The sequence below is a fragment of the Phallusia mammillata genome, chromosome 6 (genome assembly GCF_965637545.1).
Source record: "Phallusia mammillata chromosome 6, kaPhaMamm4.hap1.1, whole genome shotgun sequence".
NCBI lineage: Eukaryota > Metazoa > Chordata > Ascidiacea > Phlebobranchia > Ascidiidae > Phallusia > Phallusia mammillata.
The window spans coordinates 5,713,828-5,731,075 of record NC_137257.1 but is presented as its reverse complement, the minus strand read 5'-3'; the positions used below and the strand labels follow the sequence as shown (position 1 = coordinate 5,731,075).

Genomic DNA, 17,248 nt, shown 5'->3' with positions numbered 1-17,248 from the left:
GTCCCGCCTTGTTCTACGTAAAAGCCCCAAGTGCAATTCGGAAAATGCTAAACGTGATCGTTGTGATTCCGCCAATCAATGAAACCCTACATGAGCCTGTGTACGGTGATAGTACGCTTGCCCTGCGCCTTGAATGGAGGCATTTTACATTGTTACCTGCGGGGCAAGTCTTAAAACCGCAAGCTCTGCGTCACCACGCTTTTTAGCAATTCTCTGCTTCATGCACAGGTCACGTGACTCGAACTGCGGTAGGAAGCAGAACTGTCAGGGCGGGGTCAAAAATTTACCTTTAAGATAAATTCCGATGGCGTTTGCGATTTTAGAGAACTATTCAGGGTCGTTTGCTTTGTTAACGCTAGTTTTTAAATACGTTTTGTTGATTTAAAACATGGAAATATATTTTTTCTATTTGAATAAGGCAAGTTTAACGCCATAGCCGAAACCTAATCCCTTTTTGTTAATTGTACTGACTAATTTATTGTGTATGTTAAATTATTATCCCTAATTTTTGACCCCCTAGTTTTATTAGGGGGTTGATTAGGTCACTAAATTACCAATTACTAAATAATACAGAAAAAAATACGACAAAAACATTTTTAAAGTTCATTCAGGCGAATTCCTTTCGCAAAAATATTTGTTGTTATTTTTTTGCCCTGCCCCCGACGCAGCCCGTCCGCGGATGAGTGAATATTATATTGACATCTGTTTCCTCGCCAGTATTTGCACAGGCTTCTGACAGGGAAAGCTGGCAACGCCTGTTCGAGGCTAATTAGTCACGTGGTCAAATTGTCTGCGCCAACTGTAAGTTTCGAATGTCTTGCGCAAAACTTAAAGCAGTCGAAACTTTTTCAGTGTAAGCTATTTTCGATACATGCGGTTTGGAAACTAAACGTTTTGAAAAGATTATAGTAAAATTTGACAGTTTTGGAGTCGTAAAAAGGGTAATTTCAACCTGTCCAAAACTCTAATTTAAATTTATGTTTTAGAGTTAGGCGGTTCGCTATTGAGGTAGGTTACTGTACAGTTAATGCCGGTATTCTAAATTGACTTTAAAAGTTGCTAAACTAGTGGATGTTTTTTGTGGTATAATTTTTCGGGGATTTTGTCGCAAGGAAATATTCCGGGCACTTATAGTCACGTGCTTATTGCGTGGGATGTTAGTGGTTGCAGGGAAAACACGCAAACCCACGCGAATATCATAAGACTTTTGCTTCTTAAAGGCGCAAGAAGATACGCTGTTTTACATGAACATGCAGAGATAACAGTGGAGAAAATCTGTCGTTTTTTAAACTGTGTTGGTACCATCGGAAAAGTGTAGCCTAGTTTGTTGAAATGTTTAACAGATGAAACTAAGGTAGCCTGGAATATTTTTGTTTTAACTATGGGTTGAGAGTTTTTTAGTCTAGCTTATAGGAACATTGTTGAATAAAAAAAATAAGATTTTTGTGGATAAAATGGAAACTATTTTTTGTTGCAATTGTAGTGGTAGATTCAGTTGAATGGTGAAAATAACGGCCCAAATAGACGTTAAAAGCCGTTATTTTCACCATTAAACTTATGAACAGATCCGTATATAGTGTTCCAAAGATTCAGTTGATTATTGAAAAGCAATAAAGGTCTTTGTTTCATCTTCAAAATGGAGTCGTATTATAAATGCAAATTTTAAAGCATTATTTTGGTATTTTACATTCACGGATATCTATTAAAAACAACACATTTTTTCAGTCAGTGGATGTTTAATCTAAAATTAGACAGGTTTGTAATTCCAAAATTAGGTATTTTTGAAAATATCACAAACAGTCACGTGAGTTGCAAAAAATTCCTCCACGGAATTTTAGGGATAAAATGTAGTTAAACCGCATTCTTATCCTACTCAGAAAATGTAAAGTAGCTCATCGCTATTTTTGACCTGATCTTTTGCGATAGCAGATACAAACTTATCTTTGTCGAAGTTGAAATGAAAGGAGAATTTCAGTTTAGCGCAGAATTTACAGACTTGCAACCAAACAAGACTCAAACCATAAGGTTAACCAAAACAGCTGCAAGATTATTCTGACCTTGGAAATGTCAGATTGGATTAAACTTCAAAAATCGTGATTGTAAGAGATTTCGTTTGTTCGTCCAAGGTCGTTTGTCTTGCTTTAAAAATTTAAATAAATCCCGCCTCAAAATCGCAGCGCCAGAAAGATTATTTAAATAGAACTATTTAAAATTTAGAATCAGAAGTATTTGCTTTTTTATTATCACTTACTGAAACAGTTTGATCTTGGACGACATTAACATGTCTACTTATAGAGGAACAGATCCTTTGAAAAGCATTTATATTTACTCCAATAGAACCACAGGCAATTTTGGTTTGATTTACGTCAAGTAAATACATTATTTTTTGGGTCTCAAATTTTTTGTGCATAATATTACACGTTTCAAATGTCAATGGAAGTTATCCCGAAGCGACCTGTCAATCATAACCTCAACATCCCAGCATTGACACGTCACAAACGCAACAGAACATTTAGAAAAATCGTCAACTCCGACAGAATCAATGGAAAATCCGTCGATAGAATTTCAAATCGCGTCCCAACGCCTCCATAAAACAATGGCTCGTCACAATTTGAATAAATCGTCTCGAAATAGGTTGGTGGAAAAAGTCGTGCGCGTTCTCAGTAAAATCGCGTCGGCAATGTCACGTGATCGGATTGTTTGCAACCAGTCAAATCAAAAACAGACAACGCGATTCAAACACTCCTTTTCATTGTTTGGAAAGTTATGTCAATCGCTGACAACAGTGTCGGAAAATTTTTCTGCCTGTTTTTTTGTGTGAAATTCAACAAAATTCGCAAATGTTTTTTTTTTCATCTAAAATAATTGAAACCCCAAAACATCGATATTATTTTGATTAGGTCGATCAGTTATATCAAAAGTTTTTTTTTTCACCATATAATTGTTGCCATCATAAGTAAAAGATTATACATTCTAACATGTTAACAAGGAAACAATAAAATCAAAAACATAATTATTTTTAATTCTTCTGTGGGCACGCGGCCTCCACCTAAAAGGTCGCCGATTCGGCCATAATTTCACAAAAAAACTTCCTGACGTAACAATTAAACGCGCTTAAAATAACAAACAAACCCACCGAAACATTTTGTGACATCCGGACCAGTAGATCTTAAATATTCAGCTGCTTTTACCAAAAAGGGGACAGGATGTCTGGAATTTCCTGACATTAAAGGTTTCCACGCAACTTAAGGGGCAACTTAAACCCGTGTGCAGTTTCTTAACATGATAAAAAATAAACGTAAAATCCAATTGCAACACCCTCAATCGGTAAACTTCCCATAAGTTCGCGGAAATTAAAAGTTTAGTTTTGCCGCAAACACAACCGAAATATTACTTTTTACACGAACCGGGTAATTACGTTTGGTTTTGGCTTTGTCATTGTGACTTCACAGCTACCGTTTTCCACGTGACCGCGCGATTTTGATTGCTCGTTTCTAAATGATCAGATTACGTCACCAGGACAGTTTAGTCTCAAAGCAGCACGGTATACTTCACGTGACTAAAGATAAAAACCGCGGAAAAATTATGTACATTTTACGCAAACTTTTTTTTAGGTAATCATTAATTGATTTTGTACGCTGGCGGTCAGTGACCTTTGGCACAGATAAACATCGCGTCACGTGACTCGAATTGGTCGTGCGCCCGAAAGCGCCATTACGACGTAGTCTTATATTTAACGTGAACATTTCGCTGAATTGCGAGGGTCACAAGGTCCAGAGCGTGATCACTGCGTACGGCAAAGGAGAGAACGCGAGAAAAAGGCAAACGCGAGAAGAAGGATTCTCTCAAATTCGAGGACCTTATAAATGAGAGTTACAATTTTTGATAAATCATAACGAGATTTGGTCAAACAGATTGAAAGTTAGTAAAGAACACAATTTTGCGCAAAAATTAGCAGTTTTAGTTGTATTTACATTGGTAAAAGATAGTTGAAAGCGTGTTTGTTTTAAAATTGTGGTTTTATTTGTAACAAGTTAAAATCAAATCTTCTTTGGGTTGTTTTTATGCAGAAAATGACGTGTATTCTTTTTGCAGACAAGTTTACTTGTATTTTTAAATAATTTGACTTGCTAAAAATATGGGAAGTACTGTCGAAGATAGCAAAGACTCAATGGACACGGATATTTATGCTCCTGAATACAGAGATAGATTAAGAACTTGGCTTGTGAAAATGATTCACAGGTAAGTTTGCATTTTAAATTTCCACAGGTTACAGATAAAGTTCATTATAACTTCGTTCACCACTGTATTTCTAGGAACAAGTTAAAATAACAAAACACGTTTGCATTTTACTGCAACAATTGTCTGCTAAACAAGACTTTATTATCAAATTTAAACCAAGGTATAGGTTTAAGAAATGTTTTGGTCCACCATCCATGCAGTGTAAAAATAATTTTAAACATATCATTAATACGAGTAGTGTAATAGTTTAGTTCGATGATAAAAATTATTTATTGCAGAAGTAAATGCAGATCAAATAGGTTTTACATCTAATATTCATTGTTATTTGGAAACCTTTAATTAGAAACTCACGTTTAAAGTTTTCTGATCAAACTTTTGCTTTTATTGTAGCGGGACCATTCCAGGACTGGTGTGGGAAAACGATGAAAAAACAATTTTTCGAATGCCTTGGAAACATGCGGGAAGACAAGATTATAATTTGGAAGAAGACTCTAAGATTTTTATGGTAAGTTAAGAAAACATTATTAGAAACAATAAATTCGCCGGAAAAATGATTAAATCATCAGAGTCAGCATGAAATTCACCCTGAAAATTTTTTCCAAGGTTTTTAAACGATTACTGGGAAAAGCAATCATGATTGTAACCAACTAAGGACGATCGCTTTGCTGCGTCATCAAAAGCACGAGCTGCTGACGTTTTAATGACTCGTCATAATTATGAACAGGCTAAATATATTGACATGTTGTAATTGACTGTCGCATAAAAATATCTGCAGCTAATTTCGGTTTCTTATTTCCAGAAAATATTACACATACTTCCAATTATCACGTACACCGCACCATATTAATGCATTAAGCATTTGGTTGCGTTTTATTGCCGTCAGTTAAAATGGCGAACAAATTTCGTTCCACACATTGTAAGAGTTTATGCTTTAAAATCATACCCTTTTCGGAATAGACAAATTAAATTACCTTTTTTACCATAAAATGTAGAAAATTTAAAAATATGTACAAACGTATATATTGTTTAGTTATTTTTATTTAATATATTTGAAAGAATATCAGAGATAATACATTATTAATTTTGAACACTAAAACAAAAAAGAGTGGTTACATTTTTTGTGTGTGTTTCTGACACTGCAATGACCAGGTGTCAAGCAGTCAATTGTTTGGCGTCTATCGGTTTCTATATATAATCGCCATTATTGGATCACAACAACGCCTTTCTCCGTGGCACGAACGAAGATAATCCCGATACTTTCTTCTGCGCCTCAAAAACTACTTTTGTCTGTCGCTTAAAATATGCTGCAAAACTCGAAAAACAAATGTTACGCTATACTTGGAAAAAGGTGTAACGGCAATTATTGTTTTTTCTTGGTTCCTTGCTGTGGACTTGAATCTCTAGTTTTGCAACACCGGAAAAGTATCCAAAATAATTAACAAATGAGCATATTGCATTAAATAAACTATCGCTGGTTTTTGCAAAACTTTTATTCGTGTTATTTTTTAGTTATAAGAAGAAACGACAAACTAAAACTTCTGTGCAAAAAAATATTTTCTACAATTTCTTAAATTTAGTGTGTTAACTAATTGCAATTGCCTTATTTTAACCAGTCAAATTTTGTAAAATGTGCATTTTATCTGGTGTTTAAAAACAATTTTGACATGTTTATACTAAAAAAAAAAAACTTTGAGCTTTGATTTTTAACCGGGTGCATTTATTTCCAGGCTTGGGCAAAGCACAGTGGAAGATACAGGGAAGGGATTGATAAGCCAGAACCGATTGTGTGGAAGACAAGACTGCGATGTGCCCTTAACAAGATGCCTGACATCCGTGAGCTTCCTGACCGCAGCCGATTGGACATCAGTGAACCGTATCGGGTATATCAGCTCCTACCACCAGTGCACAAAGGTAACTAAAGGTCAAACTGTTTAAAAGGGCTTAGAAACTATCATAGCCTATTTCTGAACTTATATTACTATTTTAGCATCACAAATCCGTCGAAGACTTTACAAACGCAGCCAGAGCCAAGATACTGACCGAGTGACGTCATCAAACAATGTGTCACCTACGTCATCGTTCCTCGGGTCACTGGAGCGTAATGACGAAAGCTGGACAAAACCGTTTTTGCCCTACAGAAGAAATAATTCCTCTGAGGTAATTTTTGTTTGGCCTCAAAACATATATTTTAAATATTTTAATTCGAATAGGTGTAAATTAAATCTTTATTTTTAAACTTTGATCATTCCTCAGTGGTAAGATGAGTTAGGTGAAACTGTTACATTTAAGTATTTATCTTTTTTGCAGAATCAGCCACTCCGGTTTAATTCCACATCTCCACCTCAACGCACCGCGCCCCTTCTTACCTCGACCTCAAATCACCTCACCGCCCCGGCTTTCTGGCTTTCCCAACCCGGTGGAATTCCCTTTAAGCCCCCGATGTCCAGCCCCCTGCCAGCGTTGCCCTTACCCCGAAGCCAAACTGATGTCCTTGACCCCACCTCATCACCCCTAACAAGTTTCAATGCCATCAATTCCCGGTACCCTCTTTTACCCAACCTCCACACCCCGTTTTCATCGTCGGTGCCCCCGGTATTTTCGGGGTCAACTGGGTTCCGGCATAACCCCTTCGGATTCGCCAACCCTTCAACTATGATGGGCCACATGAAGCAGATGACAGCCCAGGCCATTGCAGCCGAACAAAAATACCAGGAACAATTGGTGAGTTCTACTAGCCTTATGGCGTCACAAAGCTACTTGTGGCCTAGGTGCTGATGCGCATGACGCGCAGGGCCAACCTTTCCCGCAAATAGAAACTTCGTTCACGTATTAGCATCACGTCATATGAATGGAAAGGCAACAAAAAGTTTTGTTACGTTGCCCGCGTTCGTGGTACGGTGTCAGTGTCGAGCGCAAAATGAACGCAGTATACGCTTCCCCACGAGACATTTTGACGCACAAGGCTGTTGCTACGCAGAGCTCGTGTGCAAAAGAACCTGTGTGCAACATTCTCGTTAGCCCTTATCAGAGAATAATCTCGCTAGCGCTTCTTTGGCGTTTTGTTTATTGGGTGGCATTTTTTGTTTTGCAGAGCTTTGCACGCAAACTGGAAGAAGAAAACGACAAACTGAGATCGGATGAGAGAAAGCTTTTTCAACGGCTTGACGTGCTGGAAAAGAAAACTAATTTGAACGCCGATGAGCTACGGAGAAACGTAAGAAATTTTTATTGTGTTTTTGTACTTTTGCAGCTCATTGGAAAATGCCTTTGTAGAAAAAAATGTTTTTTGACAATGAAATAGCATGAAAAGCATCAACAAAAACTAAAAGTGCGAAAGCTTTAAGTTCTGATTCACATTATTAACTTTTATATTCACCAATAATGATTTAAACGTAAATGCGCGCCTATGTGACGAAGCCATTTGTCACTGATAATGCATTTGCTGTTGTACAAACGCTAAATTATCATAATGTCATTTTATCAACCAACAGGCAATTTTTTTACGTATTAGCTAGTCGCACAATATTTTGCAATAACAAGGTCCCGAATAAATACCCAATTTTTGTCCAAATCGAAAACAAAACGCAGAATCAAGAGAAAAATGTACAAACGAAGGGGATTGTTGTAATGAGATAATATAGCTGTAAGTGAAGTTATTAGCCAGCCGCCATTTTACATCACGCACCAAATCGGTCAGCAGCATTTCTGCGAAACATAGCGAGCCGAAATGTAACGAACTTAATTTGTTTTGCAGCCGGCCGAGCTTCAACGAAGAGCGGGAGAATTGGAAAGAGATTTGAACAAGATCCTTACGCTCATGGGACGAAACCCCGAACTCAATAAATCAGTTGAGGTAAAAAGTCAGCAGCAGCTTATCGACTTGATCTGTTTACGCGAGTTTTTCAAGGAGACTCGTATTTTCGCATTCGATTCCGAGTTATGTAACGCGTGCTTTTTCCACGAAGCGTCAGTCGCTGTTCTTTAAACTCTTCCGTCAAAGTGACAAGTGCTCGGCATTCCTATCTTTAAGAAAATCTCTGTGGCCACAATCTTTGAGAAAAGTACTGGAAATTTTTGTCTTGATTCGAAATTGAGAGCCACTTGTAGTTTCAAAAACATATCATTATTTACCAGATTAATTGAGCAAGTGTTAAACTGAAATATGGTCGGGAAAATTTTTGGAAATAATATGCAAATCAGTTGACTGATCCTAACCATCGAATTTTTTTTACAGTGCAACAACTTATACTCAAAACTCAACGAATCCCAGCACCGAATCGAGTCGTTAGAGGGCGAGCTCAACCACTACCGAAGTGCGCATGCGCGTGAGCGTGAAGCTCGTGAAAAGCTCGAAGTCGAGCGTGAAAGGATGAAGTCTGTGCTAGAGGGCATGGGCGAGGGATTGCGCAACTTAGCGGTACACATGCGCCCCAATGACGTCACTGCTGCGTCAAGTGCCGTCAATGACGTCATCGCTGTTCAGGTGATTTTTTCACAAATATTTAAGCAATTTTTGAGAACGACGTAACAAATTTTTTTGTGTTATGAATTTTTGTCAATGTTTTGTGTATTAAATTTAGTATTTTATGTAGGCAGCCACGGAAGGCAAACATGCGACCTTCGACGACTTCAAACGTCACCTGGTCACCTGTATGACGTCACAAGCGACCGAAAGGTTGCATGGGGATTCTCCTGTATCCGTCGGAAGCAGAAGGTCGTCGGTTCGATCCCCGCTTCCGACGCATCATGACCCTCATTACAAGTCGCGCTCATGCGACGATGAATGTTCGGAAATCGAAGAAAACAAACGAAAGCGGGCTCCCTCTCCACTTGACCTCACAGGTAAGATTTGAACAAATGTTTCTACAATAAAGAGCAAAAACTATACAGTCAAGACACAGGTTGTTGGTTTGAAATACCCTGAACTTGCTACTTATCACGTCACTAATGTGTCTTGTACTAAATAACAGTTTTAAGTAAAGTGCTTTTTGAAGTAAATAGCAGTGAATCTTACCTTGGAGATATTATATAACATAGCCAAACCGTTTCGGTTACTCAACTTTAAAATACACAAAAATAACCAGTGTATTCTTTTTACAGTTGGTTCCCCAGCAAAAATCCAGCGAACAGCATCAAGCGATGAATGTGATTCTCCCCTCCCAGTAACTTACCCGGGACAATCCAAATCTTCCCCTCCCTCCCTCCTTTACGTCACTAGATATTCCGGTGACGTATCGCCCGATCAGACGTCATCTAACTCCAGCGCGTCACCCGATCACGTGATTCGCTCGGGCTCACTATCGCCGCCCCAGCGGTCAACGCATCACCTGGGAATTCCCCATCCGCGTCACGGAACAATTCAAGTCTCATGACTACGTCATCGCCAATCGCATATTGAAGCGCACGTGACGTCATCAGTATGACGAATGTTTTGATTAATCGTAACGTCGCCATTTTGCAAAGTCAAGTTTTGCGCAGTAGTGTGACTTTTCGAAGGTTTCAAAATTATTTTTTTCACTTTATCTCGCACCCAAAGAACTTTATTGTTTTATTGTATCGAGATTTTTGAAGTACGGAGCAAAAAATTTTCCTCAAAAGTTCCAAACTTTGTTATGTTGTTGCTAGGTTACGCTGCATCACGCAAACCTTAACGTTCCGCTTCGCTGCTCACAGTTCCCGCGTTAATTCCACTTGTTTTCGGTGCAATTCCGTAATTTGCTGCTTCACCCGTTTTCCCGTATTTCCGCTGCGTAAAAATAACCGTGTTTATGTTGATAAACGAACGTGCCTTATAGAATCTCATCAGTTTATGTTGCGTTGCTATGACAATGCAGCAACGGCTTATGACACATTGTGACGTCATAAACACGATTCGCCATTGTTGGAAATGTTCTGCTATTTGTTTTTACCGTAAGCGAAATATATGGAAAATGAAATAATAAACAAAACGTCGCAATGAAAAGAATCATGCCTTTATATAACAGACATACATAGTAATTCAGCAGAGAAGTATGTAAAATGCTTCTAACTAGTATCTATTGTGTATCACACATTATCATTGAATAAGAATCTATGTTTCCCTTAGATGAAGTGTAACCAGAGAGTTCACATATAATGTTGCCCACAGTGGTCCTCTGTGTGTTTAGGAAGCTTGTGTGTAGTACAGTCAGATAAAAATCTATGTGATATATAAATTGATGTGCAGCCAAAAAGAGAAAATCCAATGCCAACTACAGCGGTGCTCAGTTTACTCAGGGATATTATGCAATGTCCAGAAAAGGAAAAATATTAGAAAAAATCAATACCTCAGCAAAGAAATTGTTTTTTCACGGAATTCGAATCCAGGACGCTAATGAGTACAAGTTACGATTAGCTGTTTTATATTTGTGGGTTGGTCAGGAGACTTAAACCATTTGATTATGACCCTGCTTAAAGGAACCAAGTTTAAGTAAATGTACGCAAAATTACCCTTTGCTGCCCACTGGCGGTCATAACCTCAGTAGGACCGTCACAAGGTAATGAACTAAGTACGTGTTTTTTAAAATGTCGCTTTTTGTTGATTTCAAGTCTTGAAACAAAAAATGAAATTAACTTATAAAGTTATATTGTTAATTATAAAGTAATTAACTATTTAGTAAAACATAGAATAGTAATTCAAGTACCACTTACTGCATAAATTATAGCTGCACAAAAATGGCGTATGCAATCAACTATACAACAAAGTCAAACAGAAGTGTATAAGTGTTACCTTATTGCTTAATTGCCAGAAGAACTGCATCACAGACTGTAGTATTTTGATGTGTATTCGTGATCAAGCAGCTAGTTTTGGACTCAGGTATCAAACTAATGGTCATAAAAGAGGTCAATCCTTGATGATCTCTATATACTTTGACTATATAAAACAAACAAAGAAAATATATTTGAGGAATTTGACGTTTGACGAAAGGATTTCAACTTTTGAACAAACCTTGAGTGATTTTAGACGCTAGGTTAAAATCAATGCAAACTTAAACTAAAATAAAAACGAATGCTTACAGATTAAGTGTTGCACGTATACACGGTTCCAGCGCGTTGTGCCTGCGTTTCCAATTTGGGTAAAGTGGTTCCTTCCAATTTGTTCCTGACATCGCCTTCCCCAGGCACAACACACTTTGACGTCTGATGGCAATGCGCAAAATCCGCTAACTCAAGGCGCCGTTAGTTGATTGCCACGTGGTTCGCATTGCACAACATTATGGGGAATGGAAACAGTCAATCAATTGTTTTGTAAGTTACATTCATTATTGTAGCTTTGTAAGGGTTACATTTTCTTACCGGTTCAAAGCATATGAGGTAAAACACATTTTATTCCAACTATCTTTTAGTCCCAAGTCTGAATCAAAGAGGTCACTTGAATCACCACTTTTAAATGGTTCCTATAAGCCTGCAAAGTAACAATATAATCATTTTTTTGTACCATCGGGTTCTAGTTTTTACAATGTTAAAAAATGGTAAAACCTGACGTTCTTTATCTGACAGCAGTAGAATGCTTGGTCCGCTGCGTCCAAATAACTCTTGCTCTTCCTAAAGTTTTCCAATAAAGTATTGTTTGATGTAGATTTCACAACATTTTGCAGCAACCTTGAGTTTTGTGTTTTGTAGTCTTTCCCTGATTTCAAAACTAAATAAAAACCCAATTTCTCCAATAAACCTTATCCTTCATTATCGTTCGCTATTCTGTTCAAATATACCTGATTTTTACTTTAAAGTAGAAAAACCGCTTTTTGTCCAAAAATTTTCCATCAGCTTTCAAGAGCTAACTACACACACTGCCACAACCAAGGTGGAACTATTTACACGACGTCACAGCCCTGGAGCGACACCTTGCGAACAAATATTATATACATGCATTACAAAAAAGTCAACTTAATTTGAACTCAAATAAATATAATTTCAAACACCTCATGAACTAGGTTGAAACTGAAAATGACAACAGCTTATTACCTTGCGATTATAATAATTATGCATCAAAATTCCACTTATTCTGCACTTTTACTTGAGTTATTTGCGTTCAATTTCACACAAGAGTAACCCATAATAAGTAGGTTTATTGACAATCAACCACCCACGAAGAGAAGTTAGAAGAAACACGATTTTTTTCATGATTTTTTGCACTGTGTAATACTTTGAAGCAAAACTTTTGGCCTGGATAAATATTGCCACATTTGAGGTGAATAAATGTGAATAAATTACCTAAAAACGCATTGATGCATAAAAATATAATTAGCCTAAGCTGCAGCAAGTGCAGATTGTTTGAACACCTTTAAATGTGTCTCAATCCTGTAGTTTCCACAAAACCAGAGATTTTGCAAGCAGTCTTGTGTAAATGGCTTCTGAAACTTGGCCAATAGGTGAAGTTTGTTTGCATAAGCTTCATTGCCTCCACTTCACCCATGTTTTGGTTCAATACACAACGTGTTAAAAGACACTGTGAAGTCACAATGCACCTTCTTTTTTCATTGTCGGTTCAACGCTGCATGCTAAAAACTGGACCAAGACGATTAGTTACAGTAGTGGTTAGTTTTATATTGGCACCGCTGAAAAATGGCAGGTTACGGTTGTAAAGTTTTGCTTGGCATTCAACTAGGCAAAACAATAGATGAATATAACGGAAATCTGAAACACTTTAAAAACTGGCTTCACTGTAACAGCAAAGTATAGAAGCCTGGAGTCGTTACATAATAAGTAAGTTGTAGACATAATGTGGCCACAGTAGCAAAAAACCCTGCGGACCAAAAGCAGAGTTTAAAAATAAACAGTAAAACATGCCTTGATGACGATGATACTTGTTAGTAGCAGAGATGACAGAATGCTATTTTTCTAGGCTTTAGGTCACAAGAGGTTGTAATTGCTATAGCGCTGTATTAGGCATTAGAATGTTTTATTTTCTGTTTCTAGCCAGTTTAGTATAAACAGACTCAACCCTACTAGAAAAGAATAAAGATATAAGAGAGTTTATTAATCAGTTTTTTCTGCTATTGAATTGTTTTTCCAGAAGTTAGTTTTGTTTTCATTGGGGATACTGTGTTTGTAACGTATTATCGGCACGGAAAAGAACGAAAACAATTTGTTTGTGTTAGAAAATTAACGAGCTTACATCAAACCAAACAGGTTCATTGAATGACGGAAGCACAAATGTAAGAAATCGTGCCTGAAGCGACTATATTCCGTGACAGTTTTTAAGCAAAAGTACAATGAGTGATTTCCACCCTGAAACCAAAACAGAAAAGTTTTGCCAAAATTAAAGGTTATATTTCACTGATATTGGTAATAATTTGTTTTCGCTTCGTTGGAATGACAGGTTAACTAAACATAATGCCAATTCAACGGCAATTTTGTTCTAGAAAGGGCCCAAGAACAAGTTTTATTCACTGGCTATATTCATTAGCCATTAGGTTTATAGAATAATAATTTACAAAAAGGAAGGTTTTGAATTTAGATTCGCAAAAACCATAGAATGACAGACACAGATTGATTAAACAGTACCTGGACGTTTAAACTATGTAGTGTTTTTATATACCAGGATAAATGCCTATCTAGTTGTAGTGACACCAGTTTGTGTCAGTGTCGAATGTATGAATTTTTGGAAAATTCCCTACAATCCAGGATAGATGGATTACCAAAAACAGCCACGAAAGTTGTAAAAGCCGTTAACGATAAAATCCTTCCAGGCAACCAGTATACTTGTGCGTAAAGGTTTAGGTTTCAAAAAGCATTATTGTTTACATCTTATTTAAACTGATTCCTTATTCAAATAGAGTTTATAAACAGCCGACTAACAAGGAAAACCTGCTTCGGCAAAATAGTCAATTTATTCCTGGTTATTAAAATCAATTCATGTCAATTTTCCCTTAAACTATAAAGCACAATACTGTTTCAACATTAAATCATCCTATAGACGTCTTTACAATATATGTCATGCTGAACACTATTGTAATGGACATGTTACAAATATGAGAACGCCACGTTGAAACAAGCCTTTATTTGCATTAAAATTCATAGAAGTAATATAACCAACAGTGCTAGCATTCCCAGCAAAATATGCGACAACCGGCATATCAGCACAAAGATTCCATCCTGTTTTTGGAATATGTGGCAAGTGTAGCAACGGCGGCACGATTATTAGCGTACAGATCAGAAAAACCACGTCGAAGTTTTATAACAGCGTTTCAGCGTCATTTAAAGTGTTTCAGCTATGGTGAAAATAATAGTATGTACTAGAATGTTTGTTACGTTTGACTTACAGGTCGTTAATCATGTTTCTCATACTCATTAACAAATTTGTATGTAGTGTTCTAAAGAAAAATTTTATCATGTACTTATTAACAGACAACTTTGGCAAGAAGAAAAAATATTTGTTTCGTACTTAACAGTCTAGCATTATCTAAGAACCAAACAGTTGTTAACGTACTAATTATTGGCTAAAAGTTTAGATAAAGATGACTACAGTACTTTTATAACGTTCCAGTAATAAAAATACTATTTTAACGTTAATAAAATGGCAAGACTTCGAGCAAATTTACTTTTTAAGTCTCTTTTACGTGTAAGTTATATAGTTAACAAATGCTTTTTATTTTAGAAGCATAGAGTAGTGTATTTTTCATAGTAAAACCAGGTGCAAAATGATTAACAGTCTCGAGAAGAATGACGAAGAAATTCCTACCACTCAGGTTTACAAACGGCGTTGGGTTTTCCTCGTATTTCTGGCGATACTTCAAGCCTTACCTGGGATGTCTTACGTTATGTTCGGTCAGATCAGCAAATTTTTTGTCGCCTATTTCAACGTTACACATGCCCAAGTCGACTGGTTAACTGTTGCTATAAACGCAGCACCCTTGTTACTGACTCTTCCCATATCGTGGATGGCTTTTAAAAACGCTGTACGCTTTCGTGGTATTTCTATTATCTGCGCAATTTGCAGCATTATTGCGTTTGCTTGTTTTGCCGTTTCAATGACAAACAGGTCACTTTTTGCGCTCAGTGTGGTTGGACAAACTGTCAGCGGTTTTTCCCTGCAACTCGTTATGACAACGCCTGCTGCTTTTGCTGCTGTTTGGTTCCCAGAGCACGAAGTTGGCACAGCAATCGGCATAAACGCGCTTGGCAAATACATTGGAAATGGCATTGGTTTATTAGTACCTACCTACCTTCTTGCACACCACACTGGCAATGCAACATCACTGGAAGAAACATTATGGCTGAAAGAGGATAAAAATACTTTAATATGGATCTACAGCGCTAGTGTAGCTGTTGCTGTTGTTGTAGCGTTGCTGGTTTGCATTTTTGTCACAGCCCTGCCTCCTAAACCTCCAACTATGGCACAGGAAAGCAAAAGAACCGCCAAAGAGTTCTGTGAAACTCAGTCGAATAGGGAATTTTGGCGGCAGACAAAAACCGTGCTCACGAACAGAACGTTTGTCTGTGGGGCGTTTGTCTTTGCGATCCTGTTTCAAACCCCGACAGTGGAGTACACTATGATGGCGCAAATCGTTTCAGAGTTTTCAAAGAAACACCACCTTGGCTTGAAATCGTCCATTGTAGGGTCAGGCGCTATGTGTTACATTACATTAGGAAACGCCGTTGGGACATTCATCGCAGGAAGAATAGTCAACAAATACAAGAGATACAAACGTCTCACTATCGCTGGAACCTTCTGTTGTTTCCTATCCACCATTTTAATACTGTTAGGCGACGTTTTCGCCAAATACCAACTGCTCTATGCGGGGAATGCCCTACTGGGGGTTTTCGTGCAGATCTCCATGGTAACGATATACGACATGACAACACAACATACTTACCCTGTTGACGAAGCGTTTGTAAGTATTTGGTTAATTGGGATTGCTCTTCCAACAGGACTTTTCTATGGTCCGATCGGTCGGTTAATTTTCAACGCGTTCGGTGGAACAGGTGTTCTGATATTTCAAAGCTCCAGTTTCGTTCTAGGCGTTTTACTTTGTTTTATGTTTAAGCCGGAATACGGAAGGTTAAATGTAGAGGATTGTGAAGATACAAACTCAAGAGAAACTCAACCTCTTCTCACGAATCGAATCCAGAACGGAAACGGATCGTAAATTGATATTTGAAGTGTGTTTGAAATGCTGTTGCGTTACATGCGTTTATCAATCGATTTCTGTGCGCAATAAAGCGTTGTGGAAAAATCAAAGGTAATTATGAGACCTACTTCATACTGATGAACAATTAGTTTGAATAAGTAACTTAGAGTTCCCCAAAAAGTCGCATACTAGAAACGCGTAGCATCATGAAATAACGCATAGAAACTATGCAAAAACGTTAAGGGCTGGGGTAAAATAACATTAAAACGAAGTAAACACTCCAATTAAGCAGAGGCCGGCAACAAACCCTACTGGCCTGTAAGGAGTTCGTTACTGGTCCGTATATAACAAGCCCAATCTTCTCATTGAATCACAGTTGTAATAACTTAAACGAGCTGTAATAAATATTCACTACTCAACATTTGCTGTTTTTCAAAGGCAAGTCCCCGATAAAATTTCAGTTTCAAAACTGCCTGCTGTACAAAACAGTTTGACGACCCCTGATATAAAGTATACACCTTTCCTATCGAAAACTTCATAACCTAAACCAGTGGTTCCCAACCAGGAGGGAATTCCCCACTAGGGAGGGGAATTTTGTAGGGGGAATTTGTGTCACAATATTAATCTCTTACTGGTTGTCTGTGCATCATTTCAGTAAAGTTCATGATATATAGTACAAAGAGGAATGCTAGAGGAAAAGAGCTTATAATCGAGAGTTTAATTTCTGTTCTAAGAACTACATTAAAATGATAATGTAAACGATATTTTAGTAACTAAATTTGTTGGGGGGAATAAGATTTGAATATAGACTAAAAGGGTGCACAGGACAAAAAAGGTTGGGAATCACTGACCTAAACAATCTAAAACCGAAACTTTAAAAAGTTCTTATGTCAGTGGCTTTGACCGAAAATTGA

General features: G+C 37.5%; 2 protein-coding genes and 1 long non-coding RNA gene across 3 annotated transcripts; 2 read left to right on the top strand and 1 right to left on the bottom strand.

Annotated features, from left to right (window-relative positions):
• The first annotated feature begins 4,099 nt into the window (after positions 1-4,099).
• On the top strand, positions 4,100-9,806 carry LOC145234059 (uncharacterized). Its single transcript, XM_080098836.1, has 10 exons — positions 4,100-4,242; positions 4,633-4,747; positions 5,970-6,153; positions 6,230-6,399; positions 6,550-6,963; positions 7,334-7,456; positions 7,997-8,095; positions 8,477-8,725; positions 8,835-9,084; positions 9,343-9,806. Exons 1-10 carry the CDS (start codon positions 4,139-4,141, stop codon positions 9,612-9,614), a joined length of 1,980 nt encoding a protein of 659 aa, XP_079954962.1. The 5' UTR covers positions 4,100-4,138; the 3' UTR covers positions 9,615-9,806.
• A 121-nt stretch (positions 9,807-9,927) lies between these two features.
• LOC145234060 (uncharacterized) lies at positions 9,928-11,460 on the bottom strand. Its single transcript, XR_013861262.1, has 3 exons — positions 11,210-11,460; positions 10,991-11,134; positions 9,928-9,988 (listed from the first exon to the last, which is right to left on the bottom strand). It is a non-coding gene; the product is annotated as an uncharacterized LOC145234060 (long non-coding RNA).
• Positions 11,461-14,833: 3,373 nt separating this feature from the next.
• LOC145234113 (putative MFS-type transporter C09D4.1) lies at positions 14,834-16,444 on the top strand. The gene has a single exon (XM_080098890.1). The coding sequence runs from the start codon at positions 14,904-14,906 to the stop codon at positions 16,350-16,352; it is 1,449 nt and encodes a 482-aa protein (XP_079955016.1). The 5' UTR covers positions 14,834-14,903; the 3' UTR covers positions 16,353-16,444.
• The last annotated feature ends 804 nt before the right edge of the window (positions 16,445-17,248 follow it).

Bases quoted from the DNA above. Each gene is read 5' to 3' on its own strand.
- LOC145234059 (XM_080098836.1), top strand. From the start codon at position 4,139: ATGGGAAGTACTGTCGAAGATAGCAAAGACTCAATGGACACGGATATT. The intron at 8,096-8,476 runs GTAAAAAGTCAG...TTTTTTTTACAG, and splicing joins AACTCAATAAATCAGTTGAG to TGCAACAACTTATACTCAAA. The intron at 8,726-8,834 runs GTGATTTTTTCA...TATTTTATGTAG, and splicing joins ATGACGTCATCGCTGTTCAG to GCAGCCACGGAAGGCAAACA.
- LOC145234113 (XM_080098890.1), top strand. From the start codon at position 14,904: ATGATTAACAGTCTCGAGAAGAATGACGAAGAAATTCCTACCACTCAG.